The 22795-nt window shown below is 37.7% G+C and overlaps 2 protein-coding genes across 2 annotated transcripts in view; both read right to left on the reverse strand.

The window, feature by feature from the left end:
- The window catches only part of LOC310736655 (uncharacterized protein), a 117200-nt gene that overhangs the window by 42588 nt on the left and 51817 nt on the right, over positions 1-22795 (reverse strand). The window lies entirely within an intron of this gene.
- On the reverse strand, positions 2959-6635 carry uqcrq (ubiquinol-cytochrome c reductase, complex III subunit VII). Its single transcript, XM_083560491.1, has 3 exons — positions 6467-6635; positions 3342-3508; positions 2959-3121 (listed from the first exon to the last, which is right to left on the reverse strand). The coding sequence occupies exons 2-3, from the start codon at positions 3493-3495 to the stop codon at positions 3027-3029; spliced, it is 249 nt and encodes an 82-aa protein (XP_083416617.1). The 5' UTR covers positions 3496-3508; positions 6467-6635; the 3' UTR covers positions 2959-3026.

The raw sequence follows: 22795 nt of genomic DNA on the forward strand, positions 1-22795 counted from the left end.
TCATCACAGCAGATCATCCTTCTCCATACGACTCTGTCTTCTACAGTATTGTTCAAAATAATAGCAGTACAATGTGACTAACCAGAATAATCCAGGTTTTTAGTATATTTTTTATTGCTACGTGGCAAACAAGTTACCAGTAGGTGCAGTAGATTCTCAGAAAACAAACAAGACCCAGCATTCATGATATGCACGCTCGTAAGGCTGTGCAATTGGGCAATTAGTTAAAAGGGGTGTCTTAAAAAAAATAGCAGTGTGGCAATCAGTTAGTGTGGCAATCAGTTAGAAGACGTCTGTGTGAAGCTAATCTATTTTCAAGAATCCCCCGCAGTTTGCATATGTCAAAATACTTGAAGAGGTCATGTTGCCTTATGCTGAAGAGTACATGCCCTTGAAATGGTTGTTTCAACAAGACAATGACATTTATCATCACCCCTTCAACTTCCAGCTTCACATTCAACACTATCATAAACTCTCTTCACCTCCACTACAGTCTTACTGTACTCTTCCTTCAGGATCACCCCTACACCATTTCGCTTTCCATCCACACTGTAATAGAACAGTTTAAAGCCACTTCTAATGTTCCTGGCCTTTATTTCCTTATCACTTGGTCTCCTGAACACACAACATATCTACCTCTCTCCTCTCAATCATATCAGCTACCGCTCTCCCTTTACCAGTCATAAGACCAACATTTAAAGTACCAACCCGAACATCCACTCTCCTACTCTTCTCCTTTCCCTGCTGTCTCTGCAGACGTCTTCCTTCTCGTCCTTCGGCCAACAGTAGCCCAATTTCCACCGGTACCCTGTTGGCTAAAGATACCTGTGGCAGTCGTTGGTATCCCGGGCCTCGACCGATCCGGTATGAATTTCTAGATTCGTAATCCACATATTTGATTTGCCACATGATTTACATTGGATGTCCTTCCTAACGCAACCCTCCCCATTTATCCAGGCTTGCACTAAATGTGCACTGGCTTGTACAACCCTATTGGGGTTATTGCTCATGAGATGAACTACTTGATTATGTTTCCTGTGTAATACACTCCATAGTGTATATAGGAGGCACGTGATAAATGAATGAATGACTTAGACTAGAAGAGTTTGTACGTAATCTATGGAGATTTTGCGATGCTTTACTCATGCGTGTCCAGTAGTAAATGAACTAATCACTTTAAGAAATTAACCTTGGTACAGCAGAAGACCACATAGGGTTCCACTTCTAAAGCCACAAAAAAAAAGGCTGCATTTGGCACAGCTGTAGTTGGGAAAAAATTATCTTGATGGTTGTTGGGATACACAGATGTGTGTAGAAAATTTTAATTTGTTGCGAAAGTGTTAACGATGTGATCAAAATATTAGAATGTGACTGATAACTGTTACTTGTTGCACAAGTGTGTCCTGTTAAATTGATGGCTTTTAGAGTATCTGCTCTTAGTTTGAGCCCTGGGTTTCCACAACTGCATTAAAAAGAATCAAATAAGAAAACCAGTAGAGGAGTATTCTGAAGCTGAAAAAAGTAGGACATTCGATTACGCAGCCTTCACATAATTGAGCATAAATATTTTTTTGGAATGTTTCGAAAATAAATAAGACTGTTTTTAACCTTTCATACCATTTTGTGTAAACTCGGGAAAGTTGTGCATAAAAATGTGTTCATGAAATACACCAACACCAACTTTTGACAACATATAATGATCAAAGCCAAAAACCTCCACAATGCAGAAGAACTTAATGAATTGGGAATAAACAACTGTGTCTCCTTAAGACAGCGACTGTCAGTTTCAGACAAAACTGAAAAAATATATAAGCTTCATTTTGTTAGAGAGACTAGATTGGACTCAATTAAAAAAGGTCACATAGTCTGGTGTTCCAAAGGGCAGGGTGCATTTCTTCTTCCCTGATGGCACAGGTATATTCCAAAATGACAAAGACAGGCTCAAATTGAGATTATATTGTTCATAGACATTTTCAAAATCCAAACCCTAATCTCACTAAGATTCTTTATGTGCTGAAGAAGGCTTGATGCAGTGGCCTCCTAATCCTCAATAAAAGATCTTGGCGCAAAAAAAAAAAAAAAAAAAGCAACTCAGAGAGAACTGGACAGATATATGATATTGCATAAGCTTACAAAAAAGCAGCACAGAAAGTGCTCTGACAAAACATTTGAGACTTAAATTTGCCAAGGCAGTGTAGATTTGCCCCTGTGCATGACTACAGTTAGGAATATTTGAGCGGTATTCAAGTGATGCCAGGACTTCATTTTACAGGTATAAAAATGTATATTATCCTGGCATTACTACACACAGTGGTAGGTGGCTAGTGTGTACTATTACTGATAGGCGGCACACGTTTTGCGAGCCAGTCTAAAAGCCGTTAATCAAAATGGCAGTCAACAGTGTTGGTGCATGCATGGATGCGTGTGGTAAAGTTTCTTGTGAACGAAGGCATAAAACCCACAATATCTACAGAACACTTCAAGCACAGCAAGGTGATGAGACGCTCAGCCGCAGTAAGACATCGGAATTGTGTAAACTTTTCAAAGATGGCTCTACGTCCATCAGTGACGATCCCAGTCACAGCAGTCATTACTGTGAACTTTCAGTAAGTAGAACGCTTGATTCTGAACTATGGACAATCGAGTTCCTCCAAGGTCAGAATTTAAGCACTGGTAATGACGTGAAGCAGAAGTGTAAAAATACAGCAGGGGAGTATGTCGAAAAAGAAATGGAGTTTCCAAACTGAATTTTGTTTTTTAATTTCATAAACTTAAGTCCCCAGTTTGCTGGTTTTGTCATCAGTATATACAGAATATGAAACTGTCACTTTATTTTAAGCACATTATTTTACATAAATACTGCTACTTTGATGCTATTGTTACTAAACCCTGCACCCTACAAAAATTACATTAAAAACTCCAAGGACAAAATAAAATTTACAATAAATTAGTCAAACCTTTTTTCATTCTATACCATCCATTTATTTATAAATTATTCACACAGAACACAGAGACATTGACTTGGTTCACTCCTTATCTCCAATGTCTGCAGCATTCTTCCTTTTGCTCTGCTCATGAACATGATTTCCCCAAGTGTATGTGAGGTACATCACAATCATTGCTGTAACAGAAACAGAAAAGAAATGACCCCAAACACAAGCAGTGTCAATAATTCTGTAAATAAAATTGTTGGTTCAACGCCAATATTAATTCTAGTTTACATGACCACATTTTTACCAAAAGAACACGAGACTGAACGCAGGACTGAATTTCAAGTTGTACAATATAAATGTTATGAATTTTATTTATTTTAATTAAATTAATTTAAGTATAGTACTTACGAGGTGCAACCTTGAAGAAGGATGATGAAAATCGTCTCCAAACATTGGGGATTCCCTTTGAAAAGTAGTGGGGGAAAGCCCTCTGTTCAAAGGGTGAAATGCTGTAAGTAATGATGTGTCTTATCTTGGCCAAATCTCCAAAGTGACGTCCCATTGTGTCAAGAGAGCTGTCAAGGGACATTACAAGTGAGTCAGACTTTCTAAACTAACTCTAGTTATAACACAAGTTTAAAATGATCCATTAATTTGAGTCACAAATAATGCATGAGGCCAGATCATTACAAACCTAATAGAACACAAAAAAATGGTAATTAAACAAAAATGAAAATGTAATGTGAATCTGAAAGTATTTCAATATGTATATTTATATTGAATAAAATGATATTTTTTCACATTTTGTGTTTAGAGCTTGTGCTAAATAACTTTTTCCCCCACATCAAAACTCCAGACTAAATTGTAATATAATATTGACATAAGTACTTAGATTCCTTACTCAGTAATTTGCTAAAGGCTTTTCTTTTCTGTAGGGCTGCTACAATTAATCAATAATAATCAATAATGAAATTCGTTGCCAACGAATGCCGTTATGGATTAGTTGGGCTCCTCAAGTTACGGGTTTGCATGACGGTAAGATAACACAACTGCTAACAAAATGACAGCAGGGAAAAAGTAAAGGTCATGGGGGCATTTTATATTAAACGCAGTGAAATAGGTGCATTTTATATTAAGAAACCAGCAAATTATGCAAAGCGGAGCTTGTGTGAGATGGATGAAAAGAAAACACGCTGGCATCACAGATGAAGGCGAAACATCAGCACGGTGAGCAAAAACTGTATAATCCTCATCATGTGAAAATGTTATAGTTTAATAAAGTGCTGTTGTGGAAACTGTTTTCTAACTTCGAGACAGTCGCACTGAATCTGTTCACCTCGCTTGTAACAATGATGTATTTAATTAAACCGGTGTGAACAAACACTAAATCTAAAAGCAGCAAAGAACAGCAGCAGTAAACTATTACATTATTTAGTCACTGTTGTGGTTTTCAGCAAATGATTTTGTACGTTTGTACACCAATGCATTTTTTCCTTTTTTTAATCTTTGTGCGTTTCTCCGTTTCATTCTCTTTTTATAACATTTGTCTACTATAACAGTTAACTTATATATAACAACTATTTACTGCAGCTTTACTACTTTTAGATGCTTGTTTTCAACGTTTGTATATTAAATGTATGCTTATCATTTAAATATTTTACAAAATTAAATTAATTATATTTTAGATGCGTATACCTTCACACCTGAACACAAGATCTGTATTTTTATATTTATTTTTATTTTTATATTTATTCTTATATTTATATATATATATATATATATATATATATATATATATATATTTATTTTTATTTATTTTTATATATATATATATATATATATATATATATATATATATATATATATATATATATATATATATATATATATATATATTTCCCGTGGGCTCACCACCTGCAGGAGGGACCGTAAGGGACGGTGCTATGAGGATTGGGCAGCAGTCGGAGGCGGGGGACTGCTTAGACTGCTGCCCCCGCGACCCGAATTACGGATAAGCGGGAGAAAATGATTGATGATTGATGATATATATATATAAAACTGTAAAAAAAAATTAAAAAGTTATTTTATATAGATTTTTTTTAAAGCATGGTTGTCAACTTGTCTTCTGGAAAATACAATAGAAATGTATTGATTACCTTTTTTCTTCTTTGTTTTTTAAACAAAAAGTAACTACTCAGCAGGAGTGAATTTGTTTAAAGGAGAAATACCGCATGCACTTCTCAACAAACAGCTACTATAAAGCTTCGAAATGTCTAAATTAAAGATAGTTCAACTCAATATGTGGCTTTTGCATTTAAGTACACCTTTATACATAAATACCATGAATTACGGTTTAATATAGTTATAATTAGCAAAACGACAAATCTTTTATCCGATTTATAATAATAATAAATAAAATAATCAAAATATAACAATATTGATAATTAAAAACATAAATAATTGTTAGTTAGCCCTGCTAGTTTCTACATTTCATTTATAAAAGCAAGACAAATAATTATTGTTGCTTATAAACAGTTATTGTTGTGTTTTAACTAATGTATGTTTTCAGTTTTTAAAATACAAAACAAACAAAAAACAATAGATAAATTCTCTGATTAAATTATATACATGTTAGTAGATTTTAATTTGCTCCTGGTCGTTCATCAGTTAAAAAAAAGGGCCTGAAAAGAAAGTCTGTCCTTGTTAACCATTGCATTTTGTTACACACCTATAAGGTAATATGTGAAATGTATAGATTTGTTAGATATTTACATTAACAGATTAAATGTGTTGCGGTTATTAGTTCATCAGGTTTAGGAAAAAAGTGGATCCTGTTGTTGGGTAAAATCCTTCTGAATAGTTGCAAGTTAATTGTTTGCATTTATATATATAAAAAAAAAAAACAAACAAAAAAAAAAAACAACGTATACAACGGAATGTCAAATTAAATTAAATTTGTCTACAAACCGCCAGCATCCATTCGGCATTTCAAAATGGCGACTACACGTCTGTTTTAGCTAGCTAAAGTTCATATTAACTTTTTTTAATGACTAAAAATGAAACTAGATAGTAATATCTCCGTGTGCTACATGAATTATAAGGTGGCCAAATTTGGAATTATGCCTTTAAATATTATGACTTAAGTTTCCTACGTCATAATAAAGCATCTGCGTTAGCAACAGAAGACCTACAGACACACAATTGCTAAAAAATAAAGGTGAGTAAAATACATTGAACAATCGCCTTACATTCAGCATTTAAAGATAAATGACTACTGAATATAGCACTAGTTTGAAGTTTACATAAAAAAACAGATGAACAGATGAGTTACTACATTTATGGATCCAAAACAGCTAAATAGAAAGCAATGCAGAAGACCTTGCTTGACATTCATGTGGGATGTATAGAGCGTTTCATAAAAGTCATACAAATGCAGAGCTTTTAAATTAAATTGTCTTTTAGAAAATACAATGCACATTAATAAGTGAAAATCTTAAATAGGTGGAAATAACTGCAAAAAAAAAATCATATACCTTACAGATGACCGAGTGCCCTACGACTGACTACCACTTCCGATCTGCTGCTCGTCTTCTTCTAGTGCATTTGTTATTGCGAGCTGGTGATGTGTTACATAAACGCCACCTCCTGGACAGGAGTGCGGGTTCAGCCGTCCGTGAGTTTTCGTTCGCGGTTGTGGTATATCCCCCTCATGAACCAAATTAGCATTTGCAGGTAACATATCAGAGCTCCACATTTTACTGTATTAGTAATAAATAGAGAAAAATAATAGCTTATTTTGAAAAGGGGGCGGGGGGCATGAAACATAGTATCATTAAACTTTCCCTTCACTTGAACTCGGAAACCCAAATCTGGTCCAGAATGACAGAGCTCATGTGCACATAACTAGCTCCATGAATATATGGTTTTCATGGGTTGAAGTGAAAGATCTTGAGTGGCATCCTATAGAGATCTGGCCTATAGCCATATTGAACACCTATGGGATAAATTTGAATGTTAACTGCACCCCAGGCCTCCTCACCCTACATCATTACCTGATTTTACTAATGGTAAACTTTACCTTTACTATGCAATGACAGTAAAGTTGTATTTTTTCCAGTGGTGGACAGTGTTAAAGTTTCTTTTCGGCTTCTCCCGTTAGGGGTCGCCACAGCGGATCCTCCGCACGTTTGATTTGGCACATGTTTTACGCTGGATGCCCTTCCTAACGCAACCCTCCCCAATTTATCCGGGCTTGGGACCGGCACTAAGAGTGGCTGGGGATGGTTCCCTGACCGGGAATCGAACCCGGGTCGCAGCGGTGGGAGCGCTGCATCTTAACCACTAGACCACCAGGGGACCTCAGTGGTGGACAGTAACAAAGTAAATGTAATTCGTTACTGTACTTAAGTAGTTTTTTCACGTATTTGTACTTAACGTAATTATTTCTATTTGGGGACACTTTTACTTCACTACATTTCAAAGTTAAAATATACTTTTTACTCAACTACATTTCGACATCACGTCAGTAAAAAGATATTAATCCAAATAAAAAATAAAAAGATGAGAAAGTCTTAACAATTAAGAGTCCAATAAAAAAATGGGGGGGAAAGTAGTAGGAGGAAACGTGTAAAAGATAAAGGTATGCTGCTCTATCACTCATTGCGCTATACTATTCTCTCGTAAAGGCAAATTAATTTAGTGAAATAGGCTAATAACTGTATATCACTTAAGATATATAATTTTTTATATTTATGGTTATGCTGTGTTGCTTGCTATAATTTTACTCACAGAGCAACAATATTTCTTTTAGCTTCCATAATATTATAATTTATAGCATGCAGCTTATCATAATGTGTGTAGCAACAAAACAATTACAATCTAATTAATCTAATTGGATTGTAGTTAAACTCGCATTAATTAATTTGGTTACCTTTATTTGAGGTGATGTCATAAAGGTTTTCTGTTATAGTTCAGTACCTCTTCAGTGCAGAGTTCAGTAAGGGGGAATCTCCATTCTCCATTTCAATCTCTATTCCATTCATTCTCTATTATTGTCAGGGATTCACCCTGCTACGCCCCCCTCTGTAGCTGTCAGGGATTCACTCTGCCATGCCCCCCTCGAATGCAGTCACGCTGCTTTTCAAGATTACCGACAGCTGTGGCTCATTAAAGAACAGACTACTTAAACTCACGTTCTTGAGTCACAGGCTGTCGGTCGATATATTTTCAAGCTGGACAATCGCGTGGCTGCTCGGCCGCCGGCATGCACCGCTGGCTGTATATCCGAACTCAACTTCCGAATTGGATTACTCATTGCCGAAGGCTTTATAGATTATGCTTGGGACATTCGCGCTCATAGTGGACAACGCGTTTCGAGCGGATGTCTTTGTTTATTGTTTTCAACGGCTTGTGAGTGTTTTGTGTTGTACGGTTTGAAATAAAAGGACAATGATCGGACTATATCGGCTACCGCGTCAACAGCCTGACAATTATTCTGTTAATAGATGGTGTGCTAGAATAACATTAGAGTATTTCCACATTCGATTTTGCAAATAGTCTTGTTATAAAAATGATAATACATTATAGGCATAATAAATCATGGTACTTGGATACTTTAGTATATTTTAAGGCAAATACTTTTGTACTTTTACTCAAATGAAAGTTTAAAGGAAGCACTTTTAATGGAGTAATATTTTACTTACTGTATCTCTACTTTTACTCAAGTACATGCTTTGTGTACTTTGTCCACAACTGTATTTTTCTATTTCATTTTAGAATGTGATGTATAAAATGCAAGTTTAAATCTTATTGTAAGGTGTTAATAAACTTTTTTTTTTCCATACAATGTAGGTGTAATAGCCTGCCTTGTAGGGTAGTGGCAGCAAGAGGTATCTATTATGAGCGCTGGAGTCAGAGCTCTCAGTGTGGCAAATGGAATGAGAATTTATCATTATTTACATTGGTTTCTGCAAGCACAAGAGAGAAGCAAGCATTCGTTAAGAGGCAAAATATGCTCATCCTTTATAATCATGGTATTGAGCGCCTCATTGAACACGGACGCACCAAGCTGCAAGCAGCTATTTTGCCGTTGGCTCCGTCTCGTGTATTTTTGCTTTCGGAAGAGCGCTTTTTTCCCTGTTTGAGAATTTGAAAGCAGTGCGTGGAGGACATTCCCACCAGAACTACGAACACACAGTACATTAACCACATTAAGGGTACGTAATTTCTCCGCTATGGCGAACATCCAGTTCATTCAGTGTGTGAAGTGTGACATGTTTAGTCAGTCTCTCTCCGTTGTTAGCGATAATTTTATCTGTAAGAAGTGTAAGCTAGTTTGCTCTTTGACGGAGAAGATCTTAGCATTAGAGGAGCGCATCCAGAGTCTAGAGAGAAGTAGTGAGTGCGAGAGCAGTCCAGGTTCTGCAGGGGAAAGTCTGGATGCCCTAGGTGAAGTTAATATTCCCCCGACTTCGGCATTAGAGCCCTTGCAGCGGGGCGAATGGGTGACGACTCGGCGGCATATTCGCAAAGCCAAAGCTAACGCTAAGGCTCGCCCACGGGAGCACCATTCCTCTCCGCTTCACGTGTCCAACAGGTTTGCTCTCCTCAGTGAAGCACCCGCTGAGAAACCTGAAAGAGCTCTGGTTTTAGGAGACTCCATTCTGAGGCACGTGAAATTAGCTAGACCTTTAGGGGCACCAGCAGCACAGGTTATGTGTATACCGGGAGCCAGGGCGCCGGACATAGCAGGTCAGCTTAGATTCTTAGGAAAGCACAGGTTCTCTAAGATAGTTTTTCACACAGGAGCTAATGATATACGCCTTCGACAGTCAGAGGTTACTAAGAGTAATATTATAGAGGTGTGTAAATTAGCGAAGGCAATGTCCGATGCTGTAATATGCTCTGGCCCCATCCCAATACGACGTGGCGATGTAGCCTACAGCAGGTTATGGTCGCTGAACTGCTGGATGTCCGAGTGGTGCTCCAAAAATAATGTGGGCTTCATTAATAATTGGAGCATTATTGAGGGCAAGGCTGGCCTGTTAGGGCGGGACGGTGTCCATCCCACTCGGGAAGGTGCTGCTCTCATTTCTTGTAGTATAGGTCATAGTCTCAGAACAGCACTAGTTAACAAGTGACTGTCTAGAGCCAAGGCCAGGGAGCAGACAGACAGGCTAAACCAACCGTCTGCTAGCTGCACAGAGTCGTCACTCAGGATCCACCAAATTGAGACTGTGTCTGTCCCCCGAGCGAAACCAAAATATAGGAATTCTCAGAAAGTCTGTTTTAGTAACCTGATTAACATAAAATTAAATAGGACTGAACGCACAGCCAGCACCTCTGATCTAAAGATAGGATTGCTGAATATTAGATCTCTCACGTCTAAAGCGCTTAATGTAAACGAAATTATTACCAACCAGGAGTTTAAAATAATGTGTTTGACAGAAACATGGATTAAACCAAATGAACATTTAGCATTAAATGAAGCGAGTCCTCCTGGGTATAGTTACATACACCAACCCCGTCTAAATGGCAAAGGAGGCGGAGTTGCAGCTATTTATAATAATAATCTAAGCGTCACACAAAAGACTAAACACAAATGTAAAACATTTGAAGTTCTTTACACCAGCATAAAATTTTCAGTGTCTGAAAGCAGGTCCAGTCAGACAATTCCACTAATTATTATTTATAGACCCCCAGGGCCCTACTCTGATTTTCTTATAGAATTTGCAGATTTCATCACAAATTTAGTTACATCTCTAGACAAAGCATTAATTGTTGGTGATTTTAACATTCATTTTGATAATCAGGAAGACTCCTTAAGAGCAGCTGTTGTGTACATTCTAGATTCAGTTGGAATTAATCAGAATGTTATAGGACCCACTCATAGTGGTGGACACACTCTCGATTTGTTGTTAACATTTGGATTAAAAATAAAAAACGTAGTCATAATTCCACAGTCTGAAGCTATTTCAGACCATTATCTCATCTCGTTTAAAATTTGCCTCAGTCATTGCATTACTACTTCACCACGTTATCGTGTTAAGCGTACTTTCATGTCAGCTACAGCAGCGCGTTTTATTAACAATCTTCCAGAAATTACGATATTAGATAGATCTCCGTCTGACCCTGCAGAGCTCGACTGGGCCACTAAACACCTAGAATCAACATTACGTTATACCCTAGATGATGTAGCTCCCCTTAAGACCAAAATGATCAGGGAGAAAAAATTAGCACAGTGGTATACCCTCATAGAAAATAACAAGCATAATCCTAGATTTTTATTCAGCACGGTAGCAAAATTAACAGGGAATAAAAGCACTGCACTCACATGCACACCATCATTAGGTACTAATGATTTCATGAACTTTTTTAATAATAAAATTGAAAACATCAGGCAAAAATCCAGACGGTTAATATAAATCCAAATTATTTTACAAGTAACCCTGTAGACAGCAGTGTAATTATAACAGACAATCAATTACAAAGTTTTACTCCTATTCACGAGAATGACTTAATTTCATTAATTTCCTCATCAAAATCATCAACCTGCATTCTCGATCCCTTGCCTACAAGTTTCTTTAAACAGATCATTCCAGAGGTAATTGAACCTGTTTTAAAAATAATAAACTCTTCCATTAGCACTGGTTTTGTACCAAAATCCTTCAAACTGGCAGTTATCCACCCCCTAATTAAGAAACCTGACCTTGACCCATGTCAGCTGTCCAACTACAGACCAATATCAAATCTCCCCTTCATAGCCAAAATTTTGGAAAAGGTTGTAGCACAGCAGTTATGCTCACACCTACTTATGAATAATATTTTTGAAATGTATCAGTCAGGATTTCGGCCTCATCATAGCACAGAGACGGCGCTAGTTAAGGTGGTAAATGACCTGTTATTGACCTCTGATCAGGGTTTTGTCTCCTTACTTGTTTTGCTCGACCTTAGTGCAGCTTTTGACACCATTGATCACACTATACTACTTACTAGACTTGAGAACATTGTTGGAATAAAGGGAACGGCTCTCTCTTGGCTCAGGTCTTATTTGACTGATCGCTATCAGTTTGTTGATGTTAATGGTGAGTTCTCCACACTCTTTAAGGTAAAGTTTGGTGTTCCTCAAGGATCTGTCTTAGACCCTCTGCTTTTCTCTTTATATATGCTGCCTCTTGGAGAAATTATTCATAAACATGGTATTAGATTCCATTGCTATGCTGATGATACACAGCTATATATTTCAGCAAAGCCAGATGAGAGAGATCAGCTTAACAATGTTGAAAAATGTGTAAAGGACATCAGACAGTGGATGCTCGATAACTTTCTTCTGCTAAACTCAGATAAGATGGAAGTACTTTTACTAGGACCACATGCAGCTAGAAGCAAACTTTCCGATTACTATCTCTGGATGGTGTTTCTGTTTCAGCGTGTACGGCTGTCAAAGACCTTGGTGTGATTATTGACTCGAGTCTTTCCTTTGAGTCTCACGTGAATAATATTACCAGGATCGCCTTCTTTCACCTTAGAAATATTGCTAAAATTAGAAATATGATGTTGTTACAGGATGCAGAAAAACTAGTTCATGCTTTTGTTACTTCTAGATTAGACTACTGTAACGCTTTACTGTCTGGGTGTGCGAGTAAGTGCATAAATAAGCTTCAGTTAGTTCAGAATGCAGCAGCAAGAGTCCTCACTAGATCTAGGAAATATGACCACATCACCCCTGTATTAATCAGTCTACACTGGCTCCCAATCAAATCTCGCATTGATTATAAAATTCTACTACTGACGTATAAAGCACTTAATGGTCTCGCACCACCGTATCTGAGTGAACTTCTGTACCAGTATGATCCTCCACGCCTACTTAGATCAAAAGGTGCTGGCTATCTGTTGGTTCCTCCAATAATGAAGATTACAGCAGGGGGCAGATCTTTCTCTTATAAAGCCCCGCAGTTATGGAACAGCCTTCCAACCAGTGTTCGGGACTCAGACACAGTCTCAGTGTTCAAGTCGAGGTTGAAAACATATTTATTCAGTCAAGCCTTTAATCAGTAGATTTTTTCTCAGGTAAAGGCTCAGATCTGGAGGGAACATTGATATAGAGTGTTTGGTGAACTGGGATATTTGTACGCTGTCGTCCCCTCACATTCACGTGTTCACTCAGGTTTGTTGATGGTGGTGTGGTGGGCCGTCTCTTATCCCAGAGATCCCTCATGTCTGTGTTGCCTTCTGGTTCTCCCTTTTAGTTATGCTGCCATAGCGAGTCTTGCCAGTCGTGCGAGTCCAAACTGCACAGTGACTTTAACTCTCATGCAACAATAGGTACACTTAATAATCCATATCTTTCTCTTCCTGTCACCCTCTTCTCTCTCTCTCTCTCTCTTTCTCTCTCTCTCTCTCTCTCTCTCTCTCTCTCTCTCGGTCGAGTTAAACATGCTCCTGAGGCTCCAGTGACCACTGTTCCTGCCCCTCTCCCCCCCGTGGATCTTCCCACTTCATCCAGGCCTGACTGGATTGGACTGTAGTTGATGTCAACAGTCTCCTACACTGACTCAGAAATACACTTCGCTTTGGATCATCATCACTGCACCCCGCAACATTGTATACCCGCTACAAATGGACATTCGGTGTAACCCAGATGAGGATGGGTTCCCTCTTGAGCCTGGTTCCGCTCAAGGTTTCTTCCTTATGCCATCTCGGGGAGTTTTTCCTTGCCACAGTCGCCAGTCGCCACCGGCTTGCTCATCAGGGACAAACTTACTCATAAAGAACATATTAATTTTTTATCACCGCATTATCTGTGTAAAGCTGCTTTGAGACAATGTTCATTGTTAAAAGCACTATACAAATAAAAATGAATTGAATTGAATTTAATTATTAAGGTATTTGTGGTAATATATGTTTGTTTTTTCCCAAAAACGTTTCCTGTGCATGGAATATATATATATATATATATATATATATATATATATATATATATATATATAATATAACACAAGCTACATCATAACCTACAGGTCTCTGTATGCAGATTTAATTTATATGGCAAGATGTTAAAAAAGAAGACTAAACAAATATGAATTCCATGCACAGGAAAAGTTTTTTGGAAAAAACAAACATATATTACCACAAATACCTTATACACATCATTCTTTCATTCTCTGCGAAGCTCTTAAAATAGTGTGAGATGTTACTGCTCACAGCCACGGTGTGTGTTTTTAGTAAGAGTGTCTGATAGAGTTTAATTCACTGCCCCTATGTCAAAAAAATTATATATCATTAGATATTTACAGGGATATTTTTGAAAGGACTCCACTTTTTTTTTTTTTTTTTTTTAAGCTACCATTTGTGAATGAAGTTTCGTGAATATATGGATTGTACACAAAATTTAATAAAAGAATGAACTTAATTAATTCTGGGTATTTTAACCCAATAAAATGTTTATTAGAGCTAATAAGAATAATCCAGATAGCAAGTATAATCCATATTCGGAAACAGGAGCAAGAACCAGCGGGGAATGCTGGCGGTCTGGCGTCCGGTAGATCACTGTAGCAACCAAGTAGATCCGACAGCGAGTGAGGTCGGAACGGGAACGTATAAAGGGGCCAGGTAATGTGGAACAGGTGTTGGCGATTAGCGCCAGGAGAGGCTGAGAGAAAGCCTCGGAGGGATGCGTTGCAGGAGGATCCCTGACAACAATAGGAGGTTTAAACTTAATAAACTTTCACAATTTTGGTTTTACTTGTTCATAGGGGAATGTGGTGTAGTGAAAATGAATGCATCCCATTTAGTTGGGACAGGGACCTGGGAATAACAATATGGTACAGGTGTGAACATATTCCCAAGCAGTACAGACTAAAAATATACTATATATACTATTTATATATACTAATATACTATACAAAATATATACTAAATATACTATTTAAATATACCAGTACATTTTACTGTACCAACTTAGACATATCTGAATCTTAACAGAATTGTAAAATGTATATCTTGTCATTAATGAAAGTGCAAATAATTAAAAAGTAACACATTTGTAGTATAGACTATTCAAAATGTACCTATTGAAAATTACAGCTTACAAAAATATAGACTTACACTTATAGTATACCCCGTAATCTGCAAAAAAAAAAGGATCTTAAGAGAATGAAGACCAAATGAGTGAGACCAACCAAATCAACAAGGTGTCTATCTATGCAGACCTCAAAAGAATCAATATGTCTGTTAAAATGGAAGAAAGTATTATTATCATTATCATTGATGGGTTAAGTGTGTCCATTGTCTTGTCATCGTTGGACATACTGCAACAGCAAAATAATGACATTTATCATTTTATTTGTTGCTTTAGATAGCTGATGACATTAACAGTATCACAGAAATATTTAAGGGTGTGGCAGTGGAAGAAATATGAGTAAGTACTATAAGTACTAAATTCAGAGACATAACACAAAACAAAATTAAAAGTGCAAAACGAAATCATGCCTTAAGAACATTGACAAGAACAAAACAAACAATGAAAACACACAAGAATATGAGAAAATTAAAATCCCTCTTCAAGGATTGCTGAAAAAATGCTGATTGCTGATTGCACGTATTCAGGCCGGGGTTGATTTGTAATGCAGTCTGGCACTACTTTCTATGTTGGCATGCCTGAATCTCACAGCCTGAGGCCTACTTTGATCTTTAGGGGGTCCTGGACTTCTAGGCACAATGTCCACCTGCTGATAGAGGTATACAGGATGATCATGATGAAATGTAGTGAAACCCACAATGCAGTGAGCAAGAACTACAATGAAGCAGGGACGAGAACCCGTCTCTGAGCAGACACATCACAGGATTCTTTGTTTCAGTTAATTCCCAATGTAGCACTCTTAACCTAATAAAATAAAATGAAATAGACCTCAAAAGCCAATGAAAAATCTTCAGTCTCGGATGAGAAAGAGAAAAAACTTCTTTATTCCAAACACGTTCTGATGAGCCCATAGAAGGTGGTCACTTCATCACATCAAAATGATCAAGCGCACACACACTTTGCATACACTCATTCTTATACCCTGGTGTTACATGACACCTTTCCTTTTTTTCTATTTTCTTCACCCTAACAAATTCCCCTTCCTGTGATTCCATATTTCGGCTTTCCTGTTCACCCCATTACCCTTATTCAGCCTTTTCTCTATGTCACTTAAGAAAATAATGTGTATACAACTTTCACCCCCTCTGGTACAGCCAGGCACCGCTTCCACGTGCTCTCAGTTTTTTTTATTTGTGGACAACCATTTTGCAGCCTACTTTATCTTCCCTGTATCTACTCTGTGTAAGTGTTCTGTTTTTATAATGCTGTTTATTGCTATGCTGATGACACACAGCTGGCACACCGCAGTATCTGAGTGAACTTCTGTACCAGTATGATCCTCCACGCCTACTTAGATCAAAAGGTGCTGGCTATCTGCTGGTTCCTCAAACAATGAAGACTACAGCAGGGGGCAGATCTTTCTCTTATAAAGCCCCACAGTTATGGAACAGCCTTCCAACCAGTGTTCGGGACTCAGACACAGTCTCAGTGTTCAAGTCGAGGTTGAAAACTTATTTATTTAGTCAAGTCTTTTATCAGTAGATTTTTTTTAGGTAAAGGCTCAGATCTTGAGAAAGCATGGATATAGAGTGTTTGGTGAACTGGGATATTTGTATGCTGTCGTCCCCTCACATTCACACGTTCACTCGGGTTTGTTGACGGTGGTGTGGTGGGTCGTCTCTTATCCCAGAGATCCCTCATGTCTGTGTTACCTTCTGGTTCTCCCTTTTAGTTATGCTGCCATAGCGAGTCTTCCCGGAGTCCAAACTGCACAGTAACATTAACTTTCATACACCAATAGGGACACCTAATAATCCATATCCTTCTCTTCCCGTCACCCTCTCTCTCTCTCTCTCTCTCTCTCTCTCTCTCTCTCTCTCTCTCTCTCTCTCTCTCTCGGTCGAGTTAAACATGCTCCTGAGGCTCCAGTGACCACTGTTCCTGCCCCTCTCCCCTCCGTGGATCTTCACACTTTTGTGCAGCTTGGGACGGTCTCTCATCAACACCTTGGGTGGTTCCATGTTATTCCGGAGTAGAACGGGTGCTTTGAGGATGGATTGGACTGTAGTTAATGTCAACAGTCTGCTACACTGACTCAGGAATACATTTCGCTTCTGATCATCATCACTGTACCCCGCAACATTGTATATCTGCTTCAAAGGGACATTTGGTGCAACCCAGATAAGGATGGGTTCCCTCTTGAGTCTGGTTCCTCTCAAGGTTTCTTCCTTATGCTATCTGGCGGAGTTTTTTCTTGCCACAGTTGCTCATCAGGGACAAACTTACTTACAAAGAACATATTTACTTTTAATCACCACATTATCTCTGTAAAGCTGCTTTGAGACAATGTTCATTGTTAAAAGCACTATACAAATAAAAATTAATTGAATTGAAATTGAATTGTTTGCTATCCCACTTTTATTGAATAAAGCTATATTATTTTACTTAGATTGTCTATTCGTAGATGTTTAACTACATTATTCTACTTGGTTATGTTAGTGCCTAGGTCATACTTCATTTGTATTTTTTGAACTGTTGCATAGTGCGTTGAGCTTCAAAAAGATAAAATTTATAAGCTTGTTACTTTTGTTGTTACATGCACATATTAATATGTTTTTAGTCATTGTGATCTCTGTTTGTTCCTTTTATTCAGTCAGCTCACAGACGTCCTGGGACATCTCTTAGGAGCATTCTTCACTAACAGCATCGTAAATCTCACCTTTTCTCTGCACAATAAACATGCTTAAGTCTGCCTTGTACGTTGTTGTTTTTTTCTGTCTCTCCAACACACTCATAACACCAGTCAGACCCTTCTCTACTCTATTTATTAGTATTTGATTACTATTATGTTAATTATACTTGGAGTAAATAGACTACATGAGTTTGATTAAAACACATAGGCTAAATAGGTTTAATCAAGCTACTTCTATTGTATCTAATAGGTTCTATACTAATTATTAGGTCAATATGTTGGATGGATATTAGTTGGATTAAAACACACTCTATGTAAGGTTAATTCGTATATTTTTCTCGACACGGGGCACTGACATCTGTCCAGAGTCAAAACAGACTGGAGACAAGACAGCAATTCAAAAGCTTATGTAAGACATAAAATCCAATGGGCAGGTGGTGGGATTTCAGGATAACTTACAGGACCTCTTCTATTGATAGGTCAAAAAAAACGTTTTAGTTGGAATGTGTTAGAAGAGGAATGCTGAGTGTAGTGTGCAAGAGCTGGTATAGGGGTAAAGATCTCGCAGATTTTTTTTTTTTTTTTTTTTTTTTCATTGTGAAGGTGGCAAAGCTTCAGCAGTCAGGTTGGACAGAGCTAGAGAAGCTGGTGGGCTGAGCAATGAAGAAAAATATGTTTCCAGCTTTTGTTTGTTGAAGACAGTCATACCAGAAGTCCATTTCAATATATACAAACAATACTGTATATTAAAAACTCACATGACTTAATACATTTGCCCAAATTCAAAATATTTAAAATTGCTCTTTTATTATTTTTTGCATTGTAGGTAGGTAAAATATTTATTCTTTACCCTTACCTTTTTTCATGTAACAAGTGTTCCATCCCCTAAAGTAAAACAGTTTTTTTCTTCTGTCCAATAATTTTCTTCTGTCCAATAATTGCTTGGTTCTTGTAGAGAGGTAGACCTTGATTCTACCTTGTATAAACGCTGATCTTTAGTTCTTCCCACAGATTTTTAATAGAATTCAAGTCAGGTTATTGGCTGGGCCATTCCAGCAGCTTTATTTTCTTTCTCTGAAACCAACTGAGATTCCTTGGCTGTGTGTCATCATTGTTTTGCTGAAATGTCCACCCTCGTTTCATCTTCATCATCCTAGTAGATGGCAGCAGATTTTTATCAAGATGATCGGCGATGAACTTCTGGCAAACTTTATATAATTTTATATGTACCGAAACACGTAAATTTTTCCCCATTCATCCTTTCTTCAGTTATATGAAGTTTGCCAGTACCATATGCTAAAAAACAGCCCCACACCATGAAGTTCCCACTTCTAAACTTCACTGTTGGTATAGTGTTTCTGGGATGATGTGCAGTGGTATTTGTGCTCCAAACAGTGTGTGTTATGACGTTAAGAGACAAAGAGTTAAATTTTGGTCTCATCTGACCAGACTATATTCTCCCAGTATTTCACATACTTGTCCAAATGTTGTGCAGCATACTTTAAACGAGCTTTAACATGCTTTGTCTTCAGTAGTGGAGTCTTGCGTGGTGAGCGTGCATACAGGCCATGGCGGTTGAGTGCATTACTTAATATTTTCTTTGATCCTGAAATAGCTCTTTGCTTTTACCCATCATGCAATGTTTCTTGTGTGACAACCTGGTAATGAGACACCTTTTCATAGGTCATCATTTGGGACTGAACCAGCTAATATTCATTTGCACTGACAAAGGCCAGGATTGCTTTCTAATTACTAATTGATTTAATTAATTTCAGTGTAATATGCAGGGGTTGTTACCAACATCTGGTGAAAATTTCATGCCAATAGCACCTTTTCAAATATATTTACTGGAAAAAAAAAAGGTGACAGGTTCAATAATTTAAATGCCGCAAAAATGTTGTCATGTAGTTTGGTATAATTGTAAAAGCCTTTGGTTGAGAAGATTTCATGCAACAATAAGCATTTGTGTTGAAGAAGTTGCTAAAGTTTCCAAGGACAATATTATAGAGAAACACTGCAAATATATTGAACATCCCTGTCTGTCCCTGCCGCTATAAATCACTTTTGAAAACAGATAAATTAACTTTTGTAGACAAATGCTATAAGAGCTAACAGACGATAAAAAAAAAAGGAAAAATATGCATTGGTGTACAAATGCAAAGCATTTGTACACGTTTTAAAGCATTTGTTGCAGCGTTTTAAAGCATTTGTTGCAGCGTTTTAATTGAATCCATCACTACCCTGTGAGCGAGGTGATTGCGCAACCTGATGCTTGCGGGTCACGACAAAACAGAACCAGTACGAGTTTTACAAAATAAATAAAGTTTACACAATAGTACTTCATTAAACTATACCATTTTCACATTATGAAGATTTTACAGATTCTGTTTACCATGCTGATGTTTCACCTTCAGCCGTGACACCAGTGTGCTTTCTTTTAATTTGCTCGTGGATCACTATGGTACTTCAATGCCACAAAAACTTTGCATAACGTCCAGGTACAGTTTTTTGTTGCGTTTGATATAAAATTCTCCTATGCCTTGGATGACTTGGGACGCACACTTTTACCAGCTGCCGGTTGACCTCTACTCTCGAATCCGAGAGTACAAGTCAACCGGCAGCAGGTAAAAGCGTACGACTCCACTCAAGAAATGCATGCAAATTCTGCTGAACTACTATTTTCATAAGTTCTCTAAGAGGAGCGGTTTTAACAGCATAATCTTCTATCCAGTCTGCTCTAAACCCTGTTATCACCAAAAATGGCATCATCTGGCCAACTCTTTGAGGCATAGAAACCTTACCAATGCCTTCTAACTGAGCTGAAGCTATTGCTTTAGTACCATGTGCATTAATTTGCCCTAAATACTCTACCTGAGGTTGCCTAAAGTTTTGTCTTTAAGGCTTTATTTCCTCTTTGAGCACGTTTAGTTAATACATTGATAGAATCTTTATGGCACTGTTCCAAAGATGAGGTATAAATTAAAATGTCATCCACACTCTAGTAACACACTATCTATCACTAATTCTTTAAGGTCTGCTTTCAGCACTTGATTGAACACATGTGAATGTTTAAAACCTTGAGCCATTCTTGTGTAAGTACACTGTTTCCCCGCATATGTAAAGGAAAACAAATGCCTGCTTTCTTCTGCCAGAGGAACACAGAGAGCAGCACCTCTATTTCCTGAAAAGGCTGAGGAAAGCCTATTTCCCTCCCCCATCCTAACCATTTAATACAGAGGGACCATTAAGAGCATCCTGAGCAACTGCATAACTGCCTTGTTTGGGAACTGCACCGTCTCGGATCGTAAGGGGATAGTGAGGACAGCTGAGAAAATCATTGGAGTCTCTCTCCCCTTTATCACAGACATTTACACCACACGCTTTATCTGCAAAGCCAACAGCACTGTGGAAGACCCCACCTACCCCCCACACACTCTTCACCCTCCTGCCATCAGGAAAGAGGTTCCGAAGCATTCGGGCCTCACATACAGACTGTGCAACAGTTTTTTCCCTCAAGCCATCAGGCTCCTCAACACACATAATTGAACTGTACATAACACTAGATCTTAATCTGCATCCTCACCCCTCTCTCTCTTCTTCTTTATGTTTGTAAAGATGCTCTGACTAACTCTATCTCCTTTCTCATTCCCACTTCTGTCTCTTGATGTTCCTCTCTGTCTCCCACTTGCTCTTATGTTAATTCAACTTCCCCATCAATCTCCACTGTCTCTTTAATTACTGGATACTGACCCCCATGTACGTCAAGAGGTGGAGGTTTCACAAATGCCTTTTTTCCCCCCCTCTGTCTACTTTTGCTTCTTTTTAATCTTTTGCTTCTTTTTAATCACTACCACCTCTCTGCTTCTTTTTAATTACGTATTTTTACTTTTATCATTTACTTTTTAATAAGAGTTTCCATCTACACGTGCAATGCTAAATTGAATGCACCTACTTCTTGTGTTATGTAAATATAACCAAACTACAATGGCACTTCAGGACCAGATCAAGATCCAAAAAGGTCTAAGACGTCTTGGCTCTCATAAATAATCTCTAATTGCTGATCAATTTACATAAGGCCAGTCTTATATTTCACCCAAATCCTTTATATATAAGATTGTACTCAGCAAATTAAACTTTTGTAGTCAACACATGCACTCTCCCATACATGTCTCTGTATAAATTCTCTCTCCAAAAAGTGTATGAATTCCGTTTTTATTGCCTAATATTGTCACGGTTCGGAGAAACGGAGTCGAAAACCAAAGTAACAAAGTTCAAGGTTTTAATGACGGCACTCAGAAGGCCCATAAACACTGGCACCGAGCAAATAGTACCGTAAAAGTCTCTATGATGCGAGGGGATCTTTAGGAAGTGTAAAGTCCACGGAATCTCGGAAACCCCGAGATAGGAAAAGTCCCAATGAGGATGAAATATCCACAAGAGTAGTCCTGGAATGTTCTACTTTGTAAAAGGTGCTTAGTATGATGGAGACTCGGTACGAGCGTGCGGAGTGTTGAGGGAAGGCGTGGCAGGCTGTACCCTGACAAATACTCTGCAATGGGATCAGCAACATCCTCTTACACCTTTAAGGAATCAAGAAAGCCTTCGGCCATATACAACCTTTTTATTCTGTGTCCAGAACAACCTCTTTCAGTTTCAACCTTTTTTACAGGGCTTATGGCTTCAAGGTCAATTCAAATTTTCTTTATTCTCAACTACTGTATGTACTTTAACTCTTATTAATATTACACCAAAGAGTAAATAAATTCTCTTTAAAAGTTTTAAAATATAGTTAACCTAAACTGTAACCTCCTTCAAAATATTATAACCCTCAAATTATTCATTAACAGTTTTTCTTATATTTATTATCAATTTTAAAACATAAATAACATTTTTCTTAGTTATTTGAATAAATATGCTCTAATACATGTACTTGTAGAAACTCTCCCTATATCTATAGAGCACAGTCCAAAAGTAATAATCCTCAATAGCGTTTGACCAATTATTTCACCCTCTCCGGCTGGATTATTAAATAACACCCTCTCCACACTAGTGCCAAACTTTAGTATCGCTGTAAATACACTATATTGCCAA

Source organism: Silurus aristotelis (genome assembly GCF_946808225.1).
Source record: "Silurus aristotelis genome assembly, chromosome: 14".
NCBI lineage: Eukaryota > Metazoa > Chordata > Actinopteri > Siluriformes > Siluridae > Silurus > Silurus aristotelis.

Bases quoted from the DNA above. Each gene is read 5' to 3' on its own strand.
- uqcrq (XM_083560491.1), bottom strand. From the start codon at position 3,495: ATGGGACGTCACTTTGGAGATTTGGCCAAGATAAGACACATCATTACT. The intron at 3,122-3,341 runs GTAAGTACTATA...TTTCTGTTACAG, and splicing joins CTTCTTCAAGGTTGCACCTC to CAATGATTGTGATGTACCTC.